The sequence below is a fragment of the Varroa destructor genome, unplaced genomic scaffold (assembly GCF_002443255.2).
Source record: "Varroa destructor unplaced genomic scaffold, Vdes_3.0 BEIS01000001.1, whole genome shotgun sequence".
Classification (NCBI taxonomy): domain Eukaryota; kingdom Metazoa; phylum Arthropoda; class Arachnida; order Mesostigmata; family Varroidae; genus Varroa; species Varroa destructor.
In genome coordinates, this window is record NW_019211454.1 from 65718842 (window position 1) to 65735975 (window position 17134).

At 42.9% G+C, this 17134-nt stretch overlaps 2 protein-coding genes across 3 annotated transcripts in view; both read right to left on the bottom strand.

The window, feature by feature from the left end:
* The window catches only part of LOC111255285 (neuronal PAS domain-containing protein 2-like), a 154062-nt gene that overhangs the window by 60371 nt on the left and 76557 nt on the right, over positions 1-17134 (bottom strand). The window lies entirely within an intron of this gene.
* Set8 (SET domain containing 8) lies at positions 9280-13698 on the bottom strand. The gene is made up of 3 exons (XM_022817087.2): positions 13453-13698; positions 11873-13276; positions 9280-11008 (listed from the first exon to the last, which is right to left on the bottom strand). The coding sequence occupies exons 2-3, from the start codon at positions 12913-12915 to the stop codon at positions 10729-10731; spliced, it is 1323 nt and encodes a 440-aa protein (XP_022672822.1). The 5' UTR covers positions 12916-13276; positions 13453-13698; the 3' UTR covers positions 9280-10728.

Below are 17134 nucleotides of genomic sequence, written 5' to 3' on the forward strand. Positions count from 1 at the left end.
TCCAGAGCTGTTCAATGCGCTCTGTTGACTTTCTATTAATGCGGATTGTGATAAAGATTACTGACTAATATGTTTACACTTTATTTTGTATATAAGAAAAGGTGGAGGAGCCTGCGTAATCATCAGACTGCGAAAACACTGGATTGATTAATATAGGGATTGATGATAATCGATTTTGTAATTGTATGGAAAGGCATTTTTCAGAAGCAAATTTAACGGCGTCGCTTAGAAATGCCAAAAAAAAAACTTTACGAATCGGTAACGGATAGGCCGGTCAGGCACTACAGTGTAATAAAGCGAAAAATGACGATTAGCCTATAACCCTGCCGATCTTAGTGCTCTCTTTATTAAATGAGGTCATAGAACACCTTATCATACTGATTATGATATTCCGTAGGATAACAACAAATTGTAGAGTAGGTCGCGATCAAGAGATGGCATCGTATACGCACCTGGAAATGAAAATGAAAACAACATATATACGTTACATCTCAAATATGCTATAAAGAGAAAACACATTATGATTACATTTTTTTCTCGGATTAGCTAGCGTTTTTCTAACGGTGAGATATTAGTGACTGAAGCGTGTATTTGCCTCACACGAGGGTCTCTATTATGATTCGGCGCCACCTGATACTAACGAGCGTGCGCTAAATAATAGACGTGTTAGCCAACTGCAGTCTTCACTTATGATGCAGAGCGTGCATCAATACTGAAATTGCTTCTCTTCTTTTTCCATAGGAGCTGACACACTTAACGCCAGCACTCGGAGCACAACAATGCGTATCCGACAAACGCCTGTATATGCTGCAACGAGAGTGGAATAGATCCTGTCAATGTATTAGTGTTGACTGGGCAATGCAATTTAAGCACATCCCAAGCATACGTAATAGTAATGCGTTTGGTATTTCCCCCTAAAGACCCCACTTACGAATATTCAACTTGTTAGCCGGTGAGAGCTCGATTATTGAGTATCTTAAGTGCCTAGTAAATGTTTATTTTGCTGCACTTTAATAATCTCGCACTTGAATCCCCTGTGACCTCTGCTCTATAATGCCATATTACCGTATCAGAAAATGAAGCATATCCTGTAACCACTGCACCTGTACCGTTTACCAAGCGCCAAGTTTGTAAAATCGTAGCGAGACATGGTCTGCACAGTGCCTCAATGGACGGCTGTAGCTGTTCTGAACTGCAAATAGTCCTTTCATTGAAAAGATATTTGAAAAAAAAATCTTATATTTGGGATAAAGGGAGAACTATTTGGGGTGTTTTTCTTTGAGACTGCAAATCTCTAATGAGTACACTTGTGGTTTTCCTTTTTCCTTTAAACCTCGTACCCAACACATACAAGTTGTCAGTATGCCGATAATGATAATCATAGCATTGGTACGCACGAGAAGCAATATCTCGACACTGATTCTTGTATGTTCGCATTGTGGTTTTATTTAAGAATAACACAGGTTGCCAAAGCGTGTAGCAACTAAAATGTTTGAAGACTTACGACTGTGATACGCAGTCAATACGCAACCTTCCTATTAAGCCCATTGATTCACTTCATCTTTCGCTACGTTCAGTGCGGTAAGCAAACACACCAAAAAAAGCAAGTTTACAATCAAAACTATATAGTGTAGTCCTATCGGAAACGAATATCAGAGATAGATGCACAGAACCTAGTAGGTAACGGCGTCAATCGTACTGACGGCACGCGTAGTACTTGCTGTAGACCCTTTATGAGTTCTCCCACCTTATAGCCAGCAAGCACAACACATAACTTAATCCTGCATAATACTCTAGTCCCCATTGGCATGGCTTGGGTGTCAGTTCCTTCAGAAGCTCATAAGAAGGCTATTACACACCCTCACCTCATCAATGGCGTGCAGCCCTCGCCTGCAATCGAGTCGCGTAACGAAACATGGCGGAAAAGACCCTTACCGCGGTGCAGGCTTTATGGCCTTTTATGGAGACGACAGAAACCTGAGCTCAATTGTAAGAATAAAAAAGCTTCTCCCAACTCTCCGCTACCTTTTGCTGTGCAACACCGCTCGCGACATCCTTGGCTACTCAATATGTCTACTAAATGATACACTTCAGATAGCAGAGCTGAACCGGAAAACGAGCCGGTGCCAAGCTTTCCCCCGAAACGTACTCCTGTTTCCCCCGAAAGCGTAATCTGAGCTGCTGCCGGTTGTAGTGGTTGTCACAGTACTCATCATAAACGAAAGGTTCCTATGAACGAAAACATAAGCATTTGCTTGGCCTTCAAAGACCATTACAGCGTTAACCCATCCTTCCGACTTTTTCCCTCCGGGCAAAGGACGCCCCACACACTGCACTTACCGGTACCTGTAACGTATATTACGCTGCTGGCTGACCCACGCCAAGCGATGCTCCCAATGAAGTATGCAGTTCAGCACAATCTCTTCTGGCTATTTTGAAAGCTCGAGTCAGCTCGAAACTACATAATGGCAGGTATATGACACGACGGGAAAGCGGATTGCAAGCGGGAAGGTTTCTCTCGGGATATATATATATGTATATTTGTGACGCAATTATGCCGACCTAGCTGTAACACCTTGAGCGGGTAAGGCGAGATAGTAAAGCATAATGTACGGATACGTAGATATTCTTGGAACTGACTGCCTTGTCCTATTGTACTTATATATACCTATATGCTTGTACTACGAGCATAGATTAAAACAAGCGAAAGAAGTATCACTTTACCTTTTCTCATACCAGGAAAAAGCATGCAGATACATAGCTTCGATGATGGCAGAATCTTTTGCGGGTTACCAGCTCGCAAAGCAAGCGCGTAATGGAGCGCTTTGCCCCTGCAACCCACCTGGCTGCAGCTAGAAGAAAAACTATGCTTTTTGCCTCATGGAGAAAAACAGAGGGAGCACTAAACGACTAAGGGCTTACTAGTACCGTACTGCAATCCCCAGTGTTTAGCCATACTTCGATTCGTGAAACAACACTGTACGGTAGATCGGCCAAAGTTAGAAAGCGAGCAAAGCAAATTCGAGTGGAGTGCATTCTATGGGCTGAAGAAGCCATTTAAGCCATAAAGCTCGTACGCCTCGTCTGAGTGGCATTGTCAGCCATAAAAGATCTGGTTGGGTACGCCGCATCTGAGACGGATCGTTTCAGGAAGTCTCTGATTTTAATGAAATACGATTACGAACCATAAGCAACACAAGCAACAAAGAAGATAACTGACGAAATAAGCATTACTTATGCAATAACCTAACAAAATAACTAAGTTTCTCTCTTAATCAACGTTACATTTCCTTTCGCGTTCCATTGAGTAAACTGTTGATCTACCTGTTGAATCTTTCCATTACAATACTCGCATAATTTCTAGACTATTGACCCAATCAGCCAGTATACTTAGCGGAATTTTTGATTGGCCATAATGCCGGATTCCATATCTTATGGCGGATAGTAGATGCACCAGGCATTCTAAGGAACTCTCTGTTTAAACTATTTCGATGACTAGTGTAGATAGCATATTTACTGACCACTTCAAGGTTAGCTGGGCTGTTAGCGAATAATTTCACTTTTTAAGGTATTCAAATAAGAAGAGCATGGTCTTCACTAAAAAAATCAAATCAGTCGGTGTTTCTTTTTAAAAAAAAAAACATAGTTTTATTGGCTTCTAGATCTTGTGTTCACGCTTGTCGGAACGGACAAGACGCGAGCCATACGGATGGCGGGACTAAAACACAGACGATAAGCTGGTGGGAATACACGCGGAACTGTAAAGTATTTGCTACCTAACGATGTTGGCTTTAAATTAGCCAGCATGCAATTACCACAAAATCGTTTATAGCTGGAATGTTTTTAAATGATGTGAATCGATCCATGACAACACGGGCAGTGCTTCGAAACACATGAGTAACTGCCGATGCATGTGTCACTGCTGTGACTTGATGTGTACGTAAGCTGCGGTTATGTCTTATCGATAAACAAAAATGCAACATACAACAAAAATCGGCATCATTTAATAGCTCCTCGTGTATAAAAAAGCTTTGGCTGAAAAAAGTTCGCACTGTAATCAATGCTGACTGTCTAAACTCACTTCAAAACTTTCAAGTTACTTTCGTGTTCCATTGGTGCTGAACTATATAGAGCCTTAATTCAATAAGAAATCTCCTTATGTTGATAACTGATCTATGCGGATCAGGCTAGCATCATAGCACACTGCATTAAAATTTAAATTTGGCATATTGGCTCACTGTTTCTAACATGCTGAATGGCGCGTCTTCTTTCCGATTTAGCTTTTGCAGAATTTTAAAGTAATTATTATTATTAAGCACGATCAGCGTCTTTCTTGTCGTCTGCTAGAGCCCCTCCATGTCGTTACAGCCATCTACCCTGGCGAATACTACGGTGTGCTTTAAAACTTTATCCTACGATCGATATGTTTTTGTTCTCGTCCCTAAGGGAGAGATACTATAATTTGTTATTTCATGGCCAATACAGCCACTAATGTAACGGTTGCTTACCGACGAACTTCTCCATTTGTTTGTCTGTCTTAGCTAGGCGTCGCGGGCGGCGTACTGCCTTTGCCCAATCTAGCTGCTATCGTCATCGAGTAAACGAACTTACAGCCATTCGGTAACTCTCTCTTAGTGGCTCTTCGCATCTCGATTTGCGTCGATGTCTGTGTCTCTGTTTTCTTTTTTTTTTTCTTTACATGCCTTCATTCCTTTGTTGCAATGTTGTTTGCTGTGTTCTTTTGGCTCTGTCTCCTTCTGCTCACCCATTGGCGCTCCATTGACGGTGGCGACGACGGCGAAAAGGAGCGCCATCAGAATCAGCAACAGCTGTCCATGCGCAAAGTATCAGCAGTATCAAGTATGGCAGTGGTGAGCGATCCCAGCAGCAACAACAACGGCAATAAAAGTAATAGCAAAAACGCGCACCGGCGCGTTGCTCAGAAATTGCTATGAATGCCGCTTATGCAACAGTGTTTCTGGAATTAGCTGCAATTGCAGCAGTGGGCAGTTGAGCAGTTCTGCAGTTACGGTTATCGAGCAGAATCTGCATCAATGGCAGAAAAGGGCGACCAATGAGTGAATCGAGGTATACACCGATCGAACGACAGGCAGATGAAGACATGCACTCACAAGCACCCATACAAATTAAGATGAGTCGATAGAGAGAACAACGAGCAACAGTCAGATGTCGTGGTTACTACGTAGTGTTGCCGGTGTACATCTCTTGCCATTGCCTCGTTGCTCGCTGCTTAATTCGTAGCTTCCATAGACGACTGTCTTTAGCGTAAGACACTAGCAGATAAATGCTATCAGCAAAGCGATCGATGGACAGCAGCAGACCCAAACAACTGACCGGATGATTCACCAATCCAATGACATTGTCGTTATACCGATAGCTAACCTCGGACATCAGTTAATGGATGAGTTCCTAATATTTGCGCTAATCTTTTCTGCGTCAGAGTCTAATCTCCTTTGCTTTCTCACTCGAGTCGATTTCGTTGCGTTTTGCCATTGTTGTCGTCACCGTTGTCGAATTTGAGTATCGTTTTTGCTTCTGGAAGATGATAATAAAAGTAAAATACTGAAAAGACGGCAAGACACGAATATAGCGAGAGACGAGGATAGGTTTAGAGAAGACTATTTAGCGTTGGACAATTGAATAACAATAGTTAGATAAGGATCTTGCCGGCAAACGTAGTTGCTAAAGAATTATCTTTCTGCCTATTTTATCAACTTTACTGCCCACTTCGGCCATTCTCGCTCCTCGAGAGGCATTCAGAAAGCACCGAATTTCTCCATAGCTCGTCAGAGTCAACGATGGCAAAAGTATGGGAACAAAACGGTAACTGTCACAAGCGATTAGAATAACAGTAATCAACTTCGCTCGTAAGATCTTCTCCGCAATGCTAACTCGTCAAAGCCAATGCATGAAAAAAACGCGAAATCTTTAACAGTCGTTGACCAATTCGGTGGTAACAATTATGCTATTATGTATTAACGGCAGTCATATAGATCATAGTTATAATGACAGTATCCTTAGTATTTCACAGCAGACCGAAACGGACACACGTTTTTCATTGAGCTGAGAATATAAAGCAAAGAGCTACAACGTTGAGCTTGGCCATTACGGGAAACTTTATTTTTTAATCACTTCGATTCTCTCCGACCCGGTTCGTTTCTCTCTGTTTATACTCCCGCGTCGTCTTACTCCCACGAGTAAATAAGTAAATAACTATGTGGCCGTCACAGAGGTGAGAAACCTCATTGATAATGATCATTTTTGTCGTCACCGTGGTGACTCTCACCACGGTTATCACACCCTGTATCATCGCAGTTCAGCTCATCTGTTTTCCACTAGCAGTCAGTCTCTCGTTATCGTAGCGGCAATCAGGTTTCTGGCAGCTTTTCAGCCGCCGCTTACATGTAGCTACGGCGTCTTTTCAACTCGACCTCCACTATGATACTTAGCCATCATGGTCGCCATCGTCATTGCAGTCTGCCTGACCGGAACGAACGTCATCACGCGGCAGGCGCTCAGTCAGCGAGCGATAACCGTAGTGTTAGCCTGGTTGTCGCTGGCTGTCTGTTGCTGCCTGCGGTTTGCTCGGCTTCCAGTTCTCTTTCAGAAATCGACCCCTGCTGCTATTGATGTTTCATTGATGTCCGGTCAGTGCGCCGAGAAACTGTACGTATATAAGTAGTAATAGTACAAAGGATTAGTTTATTTCGGGTCGCCCACCACTGGCACATTAATAACAGGACCAGCAACAGCAGCCAAAGTTGATATAACAATTAGTCTCAGAACGCCACGCAGGACCATGCATTGTTGGATTACTTTAACGTTACAATTCTATAGCAATGATTACTTTCATGCGAGTACAGCCGCCATCCTTTTAGTCCAGTAATAACAACGCTGTGCTAAAGAACACACAGACAGACCCGTCACGGGTCGATTCGGTGCGGAACAACAACGAAAAGCAGCGACCGCAGTAACGTTACTATCGAGGCCATCGTCATCATCAATCGCTACGGCAACATAAAATTATGCTGTTTTCGTATCCTTATATATAAAGTTTCACTGGTATTTTAATTGTGTCCTGCTGAAATGTTTCGTTTTTCCTACTTCCTCTTCCCATTTAAGATCAAGCTCAATTGGCAACGGCAACAGCAGTAATCTCCAGTATCTTCTGCTACAACTATTAGGCTCTTGCTGCTCCCAAACAAACATCAAAACGGCGTATAAAGGACTGGTTGGCTGTTCGATTCTCTCTAGCGATAATCCGCAGCGTTTATAGTTACTTACGCCTCCCCGTGTCGTCAGCGAGGTTGCCGTAACTTTTGCTATGTCGTCTGCTTATGTACCTGCCGGCCGACCGGCCAGCCCCGTAGCAGCAGATCGGTTAAGTCTAGCTCCAACTGGACAAGCGCGCAAACCAAGTGGTAGTTGGCCTGTGTGTTTTTCTCTGCTTCCTGCTGTTGCTGTGCGCCATCACTTGCACGAAATCCTATTTGCGATTGTCATGCAACTGTTGCAACACTCACCTCTATAGCTTAAATCGACAACGACCACCGCGACAAGGTCGACAGCGACTGTAACAAAATCAGCAACAGCAGTTTAATCTTTGACTAAACATTTAAAGTGCGCGAACGAACGTAGCCACGCTGGGTATAGCCCTTGCCGCAACTACGAAAATCGGCGTTATCATCAGCCGCAGAAATGAGAATATAATTAGTACAAAGATGCAATGAAAAAAACGTACGCCGTTTCTAAGAAAAACACGAACACGACCGAACTCCTCTGAGAGTCAGGTAAACACACCATCGTCTCGTTTCATCTCGGATTCGACCCTCGTCCGCTGTCAAAAAACAGCAACAACACTAGAATAGACCAAGTCGATTTTTTGGTTTGTCTTCCTTTTTTCGATCTGTCCACCGATATACAGTAACAGAATATGTCTCTCTTCGTCGTCCTCCCCTTCTTCTAAGACTACATTGTTATTACACATATACCTGACTTCGATGTTTGTTCGCGCTCAGTCTCGATACTCTTTCCATACTCTACCTTTCTCACTTCTACAATTTCATAAGGCAACAACAACAACAACAGGAATTGCAGAAACAAATTGCACGTCCAAACGTGTCCGGATTGTTGTTACTGCCGCGACTGTCGCGGCTTTCGTCTGAAGATCATAGAGTATACGCGAACATTTCTAATTTCGACAGTGTTTTATAGTGTCAAACATTTATTCATATCGATTCTTTGTCCCCAATCATGGCAAACCAAGCGAGCTACTTCGGTCAATCATAATTATTCAGCAGCGTCACGCAAATATTGTACCTGAGTAGTGGCAACTGCCCGATGCGAAAGTGGGCGCTCACATAGCCTACTTTTATATTGTGTAAAAAAACATCACAAGAGAAAAAGAATCTGGACTTGGTTGACTTTTAAAGTCAAAATTTCGTAGAATAGAAGAGAAAAATAGCGAAATACGACAAAGCAAAAACAGAATAGCATACATCTTACGACTATCAGTTCTAATATGCTATATTAGCGAAGGTAAGTTGCCCCCAAAAATTTCTTCGGGTACAATTATATGCCCCTCAACATTTGTCTTCTTCTCCTGCGTTACCTTTTATAGTCCTCTCGCAGGTATGCCTATCATACACAGGCATATATGGTTCGGAATAAACATCTCACATTAAAGGGATGACCCTGATGGTGAAAATATCAGGGTCGAAAGATGTAAAGGTGCCGAAAGAAACAACGAAAATTTAAACTGCGTCTTGCAGCTACAAATTAGGATAGTACGCTTTCAATAAGAGAAAACAGGTTGTCTTTTTCCCAAGTCGTCATGTTCTGCATGGCAATAATGATCATTGATAGAAATATGATACATTAAGATCCAAAGATTAACAATCTGGTCATTATGTTCCTAAAACGTATTTTTCTACCTCTTTTTTTTTGAGTGTTGTCAGCGCTTTCCGCAATCGTTACGGCATAATTTCAAATCCAATGCTACCTGAAATATATGCAAAGTAGGCATGAGCATAAGGGCGGTTAGAATGTAGTTTTCCCCCCTAGTTGCCATGCGGTTTTTAATAGGAATTTCGCAGAAGCTCACAAATATTCCCTTATGCACACATGATTTGTGCTTCTACCATTATTGTTTCTCGTCCTTTATTTTCTACGTAATGATATTGTGTGGGATCACTGGGCGAGGACCGTATCCCAGTAGATTCTGTAACTTAAACAATCGCTACTTACAAAGTGACAAACTTTCATAAGATCATATTTCATTTATTTACATAAGGCAGAGTGTTTTCGAAGGATCTAATAATTTATAGAGAGCTTTTGTAACTCTTTGTAAATTTTAGGGAAAGCGCTGTCGTTTACAATTTCAGGTTTCTACTTCATGAAACCAAGCCGGCACAAACACTGCGATATACCCGTAAACCACTTGCATCTACTTAAAAATCAACAGCTGGTGTGTAATAGATGACCAAAAATCTGATTAGGCGATGTCTTAATCCTTTGAGCTTCTATCATTTTGTCGAAATGAAGATCAAGCCATAAACGGTTACTGACAGCCAAATGTACAGAATAAAACCCAATGTATGGGTCATTCAGATATCGTTTTATTTGTTCCTGTTTCATGATATTTTTATCAGTTTGTTTCTATACAACGGTTACGTTGAACTGGTATGCGGCGTAAAGCAGGTGACGAACGGCAGCCTCTTCTGTACAATACGTCGTCCGTTGCCGTTGAAGCTACCAGCTATTCGTATTCCATGAAATCATTAATACCCTTTATCTTCATCATTAATATTAAACATTATTGTTGCTATTATATCTTGCTGTAATGGTCGTATATATATAGGCATGTGCTACAAACTTATGTACAAACTGTTTGCCTGCTGGCATCGTATGAACACGCTGCAATGGCTTATTCAAGATACACTTACTTGTAATTGCTATAATAGACTTATCTCTTTTATTTTATTGTCAACTTCACCACTCTTTTGCCGTGGCGTGGGTAGCGCGATATGTACATTCGCAGGTTGCTCATTAGGTTGTAAAAAACGCAAGAGAAAACGCAAGATATAAGAACGAGTGGCGCCGCGTCTTTCATGCCCGTCGGCGTAGCGTACTTACTCCGCGTTTTTTTTTTTCTGCAAAGCGACTATAGATAGGTAGAAGAACCCTTTGTACAGCTAACAAATTCGTCGTTAACACGTATGTGATTAAAATCTAATAAATTAATCTCGTCGAATTGATAAAGCATTCTATGTTCTGAATAATGTGTTGTGTCTATTCTCGTCGTGTGAATACATTATGTTCGGTGGGTTTGACGGGGATTGTGCTCGTTTAGTAATCTATGATTTGACACATTTGAAACCATTTCAAAGTGAAGATACTGGCACTTTGACATCGAAGCGATGAGGCACGCTCCGCCACCAACCAAGTATCTCGGTAACAGCAGATAGTAAACATGTATCGTGTACATCGCACGAATTTCTTGAAAAACAAGCTGTCTCTTTAAGTCAAACGAAGGCTGACGTCGTGTTGCCGTACGGTCGTCGTATCATCTTGAAGCGAGACGTATGCATTAACGTTCGGATTGTAAAGCTTGCTTACTTTACTAAATCCAACGACGTTCGCCACGTATGGGCAGGCTCAAAGGCTAATGCAAACGTGATGAAACAGTTTGGTGTTAGTTTTGGAAATTTAATTTTTCAACCAAGGATGGCTTTGAAGCGACGTTTTACTACGGTCACCGTAGTCATAAAGAAGTTCTTCACCGGCGATAATATCTCGCTTAGCGACAAATATTAGCCGCGGGATACCACCGATTGTAACAGATTTTGTCTTTAGATTCGCGCTCCGAATTGAATGATTGATCAGTCGACCAAGGCGGTCACTCTCAAGGGTAGCATCGATACAGTGGTTCGTATTCTCATGTTGAAAATAGTACATATAGCACCCCACAGCTGCGTCCCGTACATACCTGCAATCAAGGAGAAAACAGCCCATTACTATCTCGGTTTCTTTAATTTATTTCATAAATGAAATAATGTGTATTAGGCCAACAAATCATAGGATCTGAGTCATACTATCAGCTCACTTCAATTGTGGGGCTATACATCATGGCTTTCGTGATTGACTCGTGTCAATAGGTCAGTGTGTTGGACGAAACGTCGCCGTTTTAAATGACGGGGAGCTTTAGTGATTGACTCACACTAGCCCATGGGTAGAATTTAGATGCAACACGCTTTAGAAACGATGTCAACAAGTAGCTAATTCAAGTAACTTCCGGTGGGCACGCTTCAAAGATAGCGTCAATTTTTCGCACGAAATGTCTATTTGAAAAAAAACGTTCAGTTTAGATATTTGGGGCCGCAAGGCGAGCTAACGATCGTTCAAACCATTAGCATCATATATAAAAATAAAAGCATGTTTAAAGGTGAATATGAACCGAACTATTTTTCTGGTCTGGCAAGGGCTACAGATGAGCGTGGACGATACAAGCAATTAGAAATACGATAAAGTTGCATGTCTAAAACCGTTCATAGCGCCCATTAACGTAGGTGATAGAACAATACTCAATCTGATTTGTATAATGACACCGCTGAAAAACAACTCCGATATGAGCGTAAGGAAAGTTTTGCTTTTTATGAAAAACCCATAAAAACTTAGTAGTGTGCACGTGCATCCTCACTATCCTGTAGGAAGTTTAAAGCACTTGCACAGTCAACTGCACAGAAAAAATGTATGAAAATATTTTTATATGCAAAAACAAATATAATACAAACAAGTTATCATAATTACTGTTAATTGTAAGCTAAATGTAAGATAATTATTGCATACTTACAATTCTTCACGACGTCGTGCTTCTTTTAAATCAATGAGATCGCCTGCATACTCGAGAACGAAATCACCAGCTTTCAGATTGGCGTTCGATATAACACCTCGCCCTTTATCCTCAAACTTAACAATCTGGAATCCTGTTTCATCAGCATGTAGCACCTTTTCCTCCATAAGCATCTGTTTACACTTGATCATCTCGCCCTTCGTTCTCCGATGACTTCGCCGAAGTTGGAAAAAATCGGTGATGCGTTTTACATCCTTGTCTTCATCCTGGTTGTCGTTGTTACTTTGCGTCTTCACTACACCGCCGTCAACGTCGGAGGTCAGCTTTTGTTGTGATGATTTCTGTCCTGACGGCTGTTTCCGTTGAGTGCGGGTCGTTTGAGATTTACCTGTGTTGCGACGGGCCGTCGGCCGGCTGCTGGTCCCCTTGCGTGCCGTCGAATTCTGCCTGCTGTTGCCTCCGCTGCTCCGCTGTTGACCGTTTTTCGACGATGGCAGCAGCGTCGTTGTATTAGGTACATTCTCTTTTTGTGGTTTGTGGTCGTTGTTATTGTTGCTACCGCTGACGCTGCTCTCATATTCACTCACGCTGTGGTTGCTATCTTTGCTATCTACAGGCGGGTTTAATACCAACTGATCGGACTGGAAGGATTGTGTCTGCTGTGGCAACGTCTGGGCTGGTAACGATTGGTTTGGGAGCGTCGGGGACACCGGCTGTGGTGTAAAATACCGGTCAATGTTGTGCTGTACATAAGGTTGTTGTTGCCGATGTGGGCTACTCACGTCACTATCACAGGCAGCAGCTGTAGGAGTCATACTTGCAGTATCAGCACCGTCTCTCTGTAGGTTCATCCCATCTCCGCTGCTGTTGGGTTCGATACTATCTGCTGTCATTTTTGTGATAACTACACTGACACTTTTCGGGTTTGGAGGCTGATGCTGACTCTGGTGAACTGCACCGCCAGGCCGCTTTTTCGGTGTCTGTGGGATTTCCAATACAAAAACAGGTGGAGGAGTCTTTGTTGCTATGCTGCGAAGTGCCATTCGTCAAAACGTAAAGGGACAACGAGGTTGGCGGGCTGACCCTATGTACGTCGGTCTGACTGTCTCTATTTCAGACTGTGCGAATGCCGACCGCACCGAAACCGCCGTACCCACTTATAAATTTTCCGTAGAGTCAGTGCTAAAGCCACTATATGCTCCACTGAATGTTGTGCTTTTATTAGCAACTCGTTGCATAGAATGTCGACTCAGCATTTGCTTGTTAGTCATAACTGTCATAGCTGTCCAGCGAGTTCTTCTCTAATCAACTTAACGTGTCGCCGATCCACCGCAACAAAATCAACGCTAGAAGGCATAGATCAAGCTGCGAACAGCTTATGACAGGAACAGACTTGACGGCCACCTATCAGCACAAACGGGAAGAAACGCAGGTCGACTAAGTACAACAGCATAGGCTTCGTCGTCAACATAAAAAAAAACAGCAGGTCAGACTGCCAGTAACATCAGCAGCAGCAGCTGGACGAACCATGAACAACAAACAACAGCTCGTTCGCTCACTATTACCACTAGGATACGCACCGCCACAGGTCGCCACCGTCTCGACGACGATAAAGAAAATAATTTCCCCTCTATCAAGTAGTGGCTCCCACCTTCACCGAGCCAGATAGCTAAAGGTGTGACACAACTCGCGAACTTGGACTAATAGTCAAGCACTCACAGTAGTACTAGCTAGCTTTATTCGTCCCTGAAATGGCAAAAGCAGCAAACAAGAACTACGCTTCTACACAACAACAACGACAACAGCATCAGCAATATCTGCTGCGGCTGCTCGCTAGGGGAAGAGAGACAGTTACCGCTGTTAGGAGGCGGCCGCACGGCCGCACACAGCAAACAAACAACCGCCGCCGGTGTCGTCTGTTGTGGTCGCTGCTGTGCCACCAGCCAATCAGAGTTTGGGGGTCTGCGCTTAGTCGTCTGCGCATGCGTAACGGTCCGTTCAGAGCAGACGACATTCTGGTGGCGCCCTGGTTTAGTGCTACAATTGCGGCCGTGATGAAGCCGGCTGTAAGTGGCTACAAGGCCAGATGAACGGCGACTCTCTGACGCCACAGAGACAGGACCCAATGGCAACAGAGGGATGAGTGCGTCGTCGCTTGTCCTCACTGTGGAGCGGCAGTAACCAACGCGAACGAACAGGTGTAGCAGATGGGTCTATGGGCGACGTTTTGTACCCGATAACTTGACTGAATAAAGTTACAGAATCCTAGAAGGGTGTGTCTTCGTTCCACATGCTGCGTTAGATGTATGTCGAGTGTGTCTATTGTATATGAATACACAGGCGCCAAAATAAACATGAATGATATCAGATCATTATAAGTACATTTTCTATAGAGCATTGGTCGGTCAAGCATGTGCATAATACGCGATAGACGAGAACACACATGTTAAAAAAACGGATAACGTATTTGAGGTGTATTTAAATACCAATTTCACTATTAACGCTAAATCTCTGTCAAATATATAATAGCGCGTTTCGTTTATGCATGCGCATTTAAATAAAATGACTTGTCTATTGTCTGTTTTTTATTAGGGCCTAGTTATTATGATTCTCAATTGAATTTTGTTATACGATGTATTCTTATATCTGATGTTAATAAATGTTCGGTCGTTTGTTTACACTCAGATTTATACGTAAATGTGTTGCTTAGTTTTTTGATGCTACTTAACAATAGCAGTTTATACTATTACTGCTAGCCCTGTCTGTATTCCGTGTACGCTGAATGTGACATCGCTAGCAATATCGTCTGCTTCGTTCAACTTGATCAACAGACATGGTGTATCTATTATACAATATCTGTCTGTCTATCGACGTAAGGAGAGAAATGATTTTGCCATAAGTCGCTTCTTTTTACGCAGCAGTTACCGCGCACTACGATACGGCTGTTATAGGCCGTTGCCACTAGGATTGCGCTGTGGCTTTCTTACCTGTTCATTGCTTTGACTGGCTATCCGTTGGCGTTGAAATCGCTGAGCTGGAGGCAAGTTAAACGCTCTAAAACCACCAGTGGCCTCATGCAGAGCGTAGCACTCTTACAACGAACAGTACCACAATATATTGATAACATCAGTTTGTTTCAGATAGCAAGTATCTGTCGGGGGTACGCCTTGTCTTCGCTTTTCTACCTTCTTTACGGAAAAAGAGTAAGGGACCAAAAGGGTGATGGATTCAGCTGTGTATGACATTGTGAAAAAAGGCTTGAGCAGGTCTCGTAACAAACGTCAATTGTACAATATAATAGCTACTTTGAGGCGACGGAACAGAACGAAGTAACAATGATGTCGATATTTATCTTACGATTTAAAGGGCTACAGCCAAATTTTCTGTAAACTCACGCACACATAGATCCTTATTCAAAAAGATTGTACAATCAGTGTGTGTGTCAAGCTTCAGCTGTCTCGTAATCTTTCGCTCGTTCTATCTGGAGCGCTTCTCGCCGTTATTCAACGACCATACACTCTGCTGAAGTCAGATGGCGAGCACGGTTTTAGGTCCGTCAATCCGAGCGTAGACAACAACAACAGCGATCGCAAGATGGCAGCAGGGAAAACTAGCAAGAAGTAACGCTGTGTCTGCTGATTACAGAGTCGAAGTGCAATATGCATTTGGTATAGCAGAGACAACGGGATGAGTTCCCTTTTGCTTTCTGGGAATGAGTCGGAGTGGGGTCATCGAAAGTACGGGAGGAGCAAAATGTTGACTCCATTGTGGCTTTAACCCCACTCTTCATTCCAGCGAATACATGCTTAGTTTTTCTCTCCCTTATCTTCTAACCCAGTTAAGGCGAGTCACGAAACTCGTCATTAAGGTCCGAATACCGGGGACTGGATAGATGTTTCAACTTTAGGATACAAACATTTCAGATAGTGACAGACGGAAACATTGGTACATATGCGTGGTAATGATTGCTGCTCACGCTTCAAAGGTGGTAACATATTCTGAGAGCAAGCAGCGACAACAGACACAAGAGCGGGAACTATAGTGATAGCAGTGGTCAATAGAACGCAAAAACAGCAAATATGACGTGCCCCAGTACAGATTTGTCTTTCAGATTTTCTGTCATTGTTAGAGGTCCGCGCGTATCTCTCGAGTCGACGACGTGCAAGCAATAAGAGCAATATGTGACTAAGAAACCCTGCACTCACTGGCGTCACACTAGTGCGTCAGCTCTCGATTCTATTAGTTGAGTCGAGCTGAACCAGGTGGCGGTCGCGTGCTATTTGACTACAACATCTGTATCCTACATAATTACTATTTTTACTATTATCGCTAGTACCCGTACTCTAACACATAGCTACAGCTACAGATATATGTACAGGTGGGGGCACACGTGGGGATTTGGAAACTCACGACCCCAGTGGCCTCCTAGGCTTCTCGACTTACAAGTGAACCGGAAGGTCGACAAGCAGTTTACACCGAACTGCCGACATGCTATGCGGACATTAACGCGAACCGCTAGGAAGGGCCGTATGGTCGATAACACTAGTATTCGGGATCTATTATTAAAATTTTACCGCTCTCCTAACATGTTCACACTCTACAAAGATGTAATCTAGCTTTCTTGTAGATATATTATACAGTGCTCAGTAGTTATAGTTCTGCGCATACTTGGACCGCTCATAATAGTCAGATTGGAGGACAGCAGTCGACAACTTCAAATCTAAATCAGATGAACGCTAAACGCCGAGGTTGTTTCAGCAAACAAGGATAACCTTTTATAAGGTTGAATTAATGTTTGGTATATCTCATTGGGCACAATACGTTGCAGTGTTGAAATGGACGTGACATAACAACTTCAATTTTGTATTTTCTCGCCTCCCGTATGACTTCTTGCTTGTCATGCATGCCCGTCCACCCGGGGTCGCGTTTCTGATCTACGCGTGTCTACTTGATTGTTACTCTGCGAAACGGGCGTGCACGACAGGGTGGATTAGTTGGCCGATAGCCAACTCAAACGGTTAAAGCCCTGAAGACGTCAGCGCAGGACCGATTTGAACTAGGGAGCAAAGCTAATTTAGTCATTTATATTCATATGTTTAGCATATTCTCAGATGTTTCTGCGCTGCGCGTAATCTTCGTCAGTCCCAATGCGACTTCAACCACTGTTCTTAACTATTTTTTCCTTTCATGATAATGCTTTATAAACATCTACATGCGTTGACTTCGTAACTTTTTCTTTTTTCTGTCCTAACTTGCGCCGAC

Coding starts and splice junctions, on each gene's coding strand:
- Set8 (XM_022817087.2), bottom strand. CDS start 12,915: ATGGCACTTCGCAGCATAGCAACAAAGACTCCTCCACCTGTTTTTGTA. Junction 11,009..11,872: donor GCACGACGTCGTGAAGAATT/GTAAGTATGCAA, acceptor CCTTGATTGCAG/GTATGTACGGGACGCAGCTG.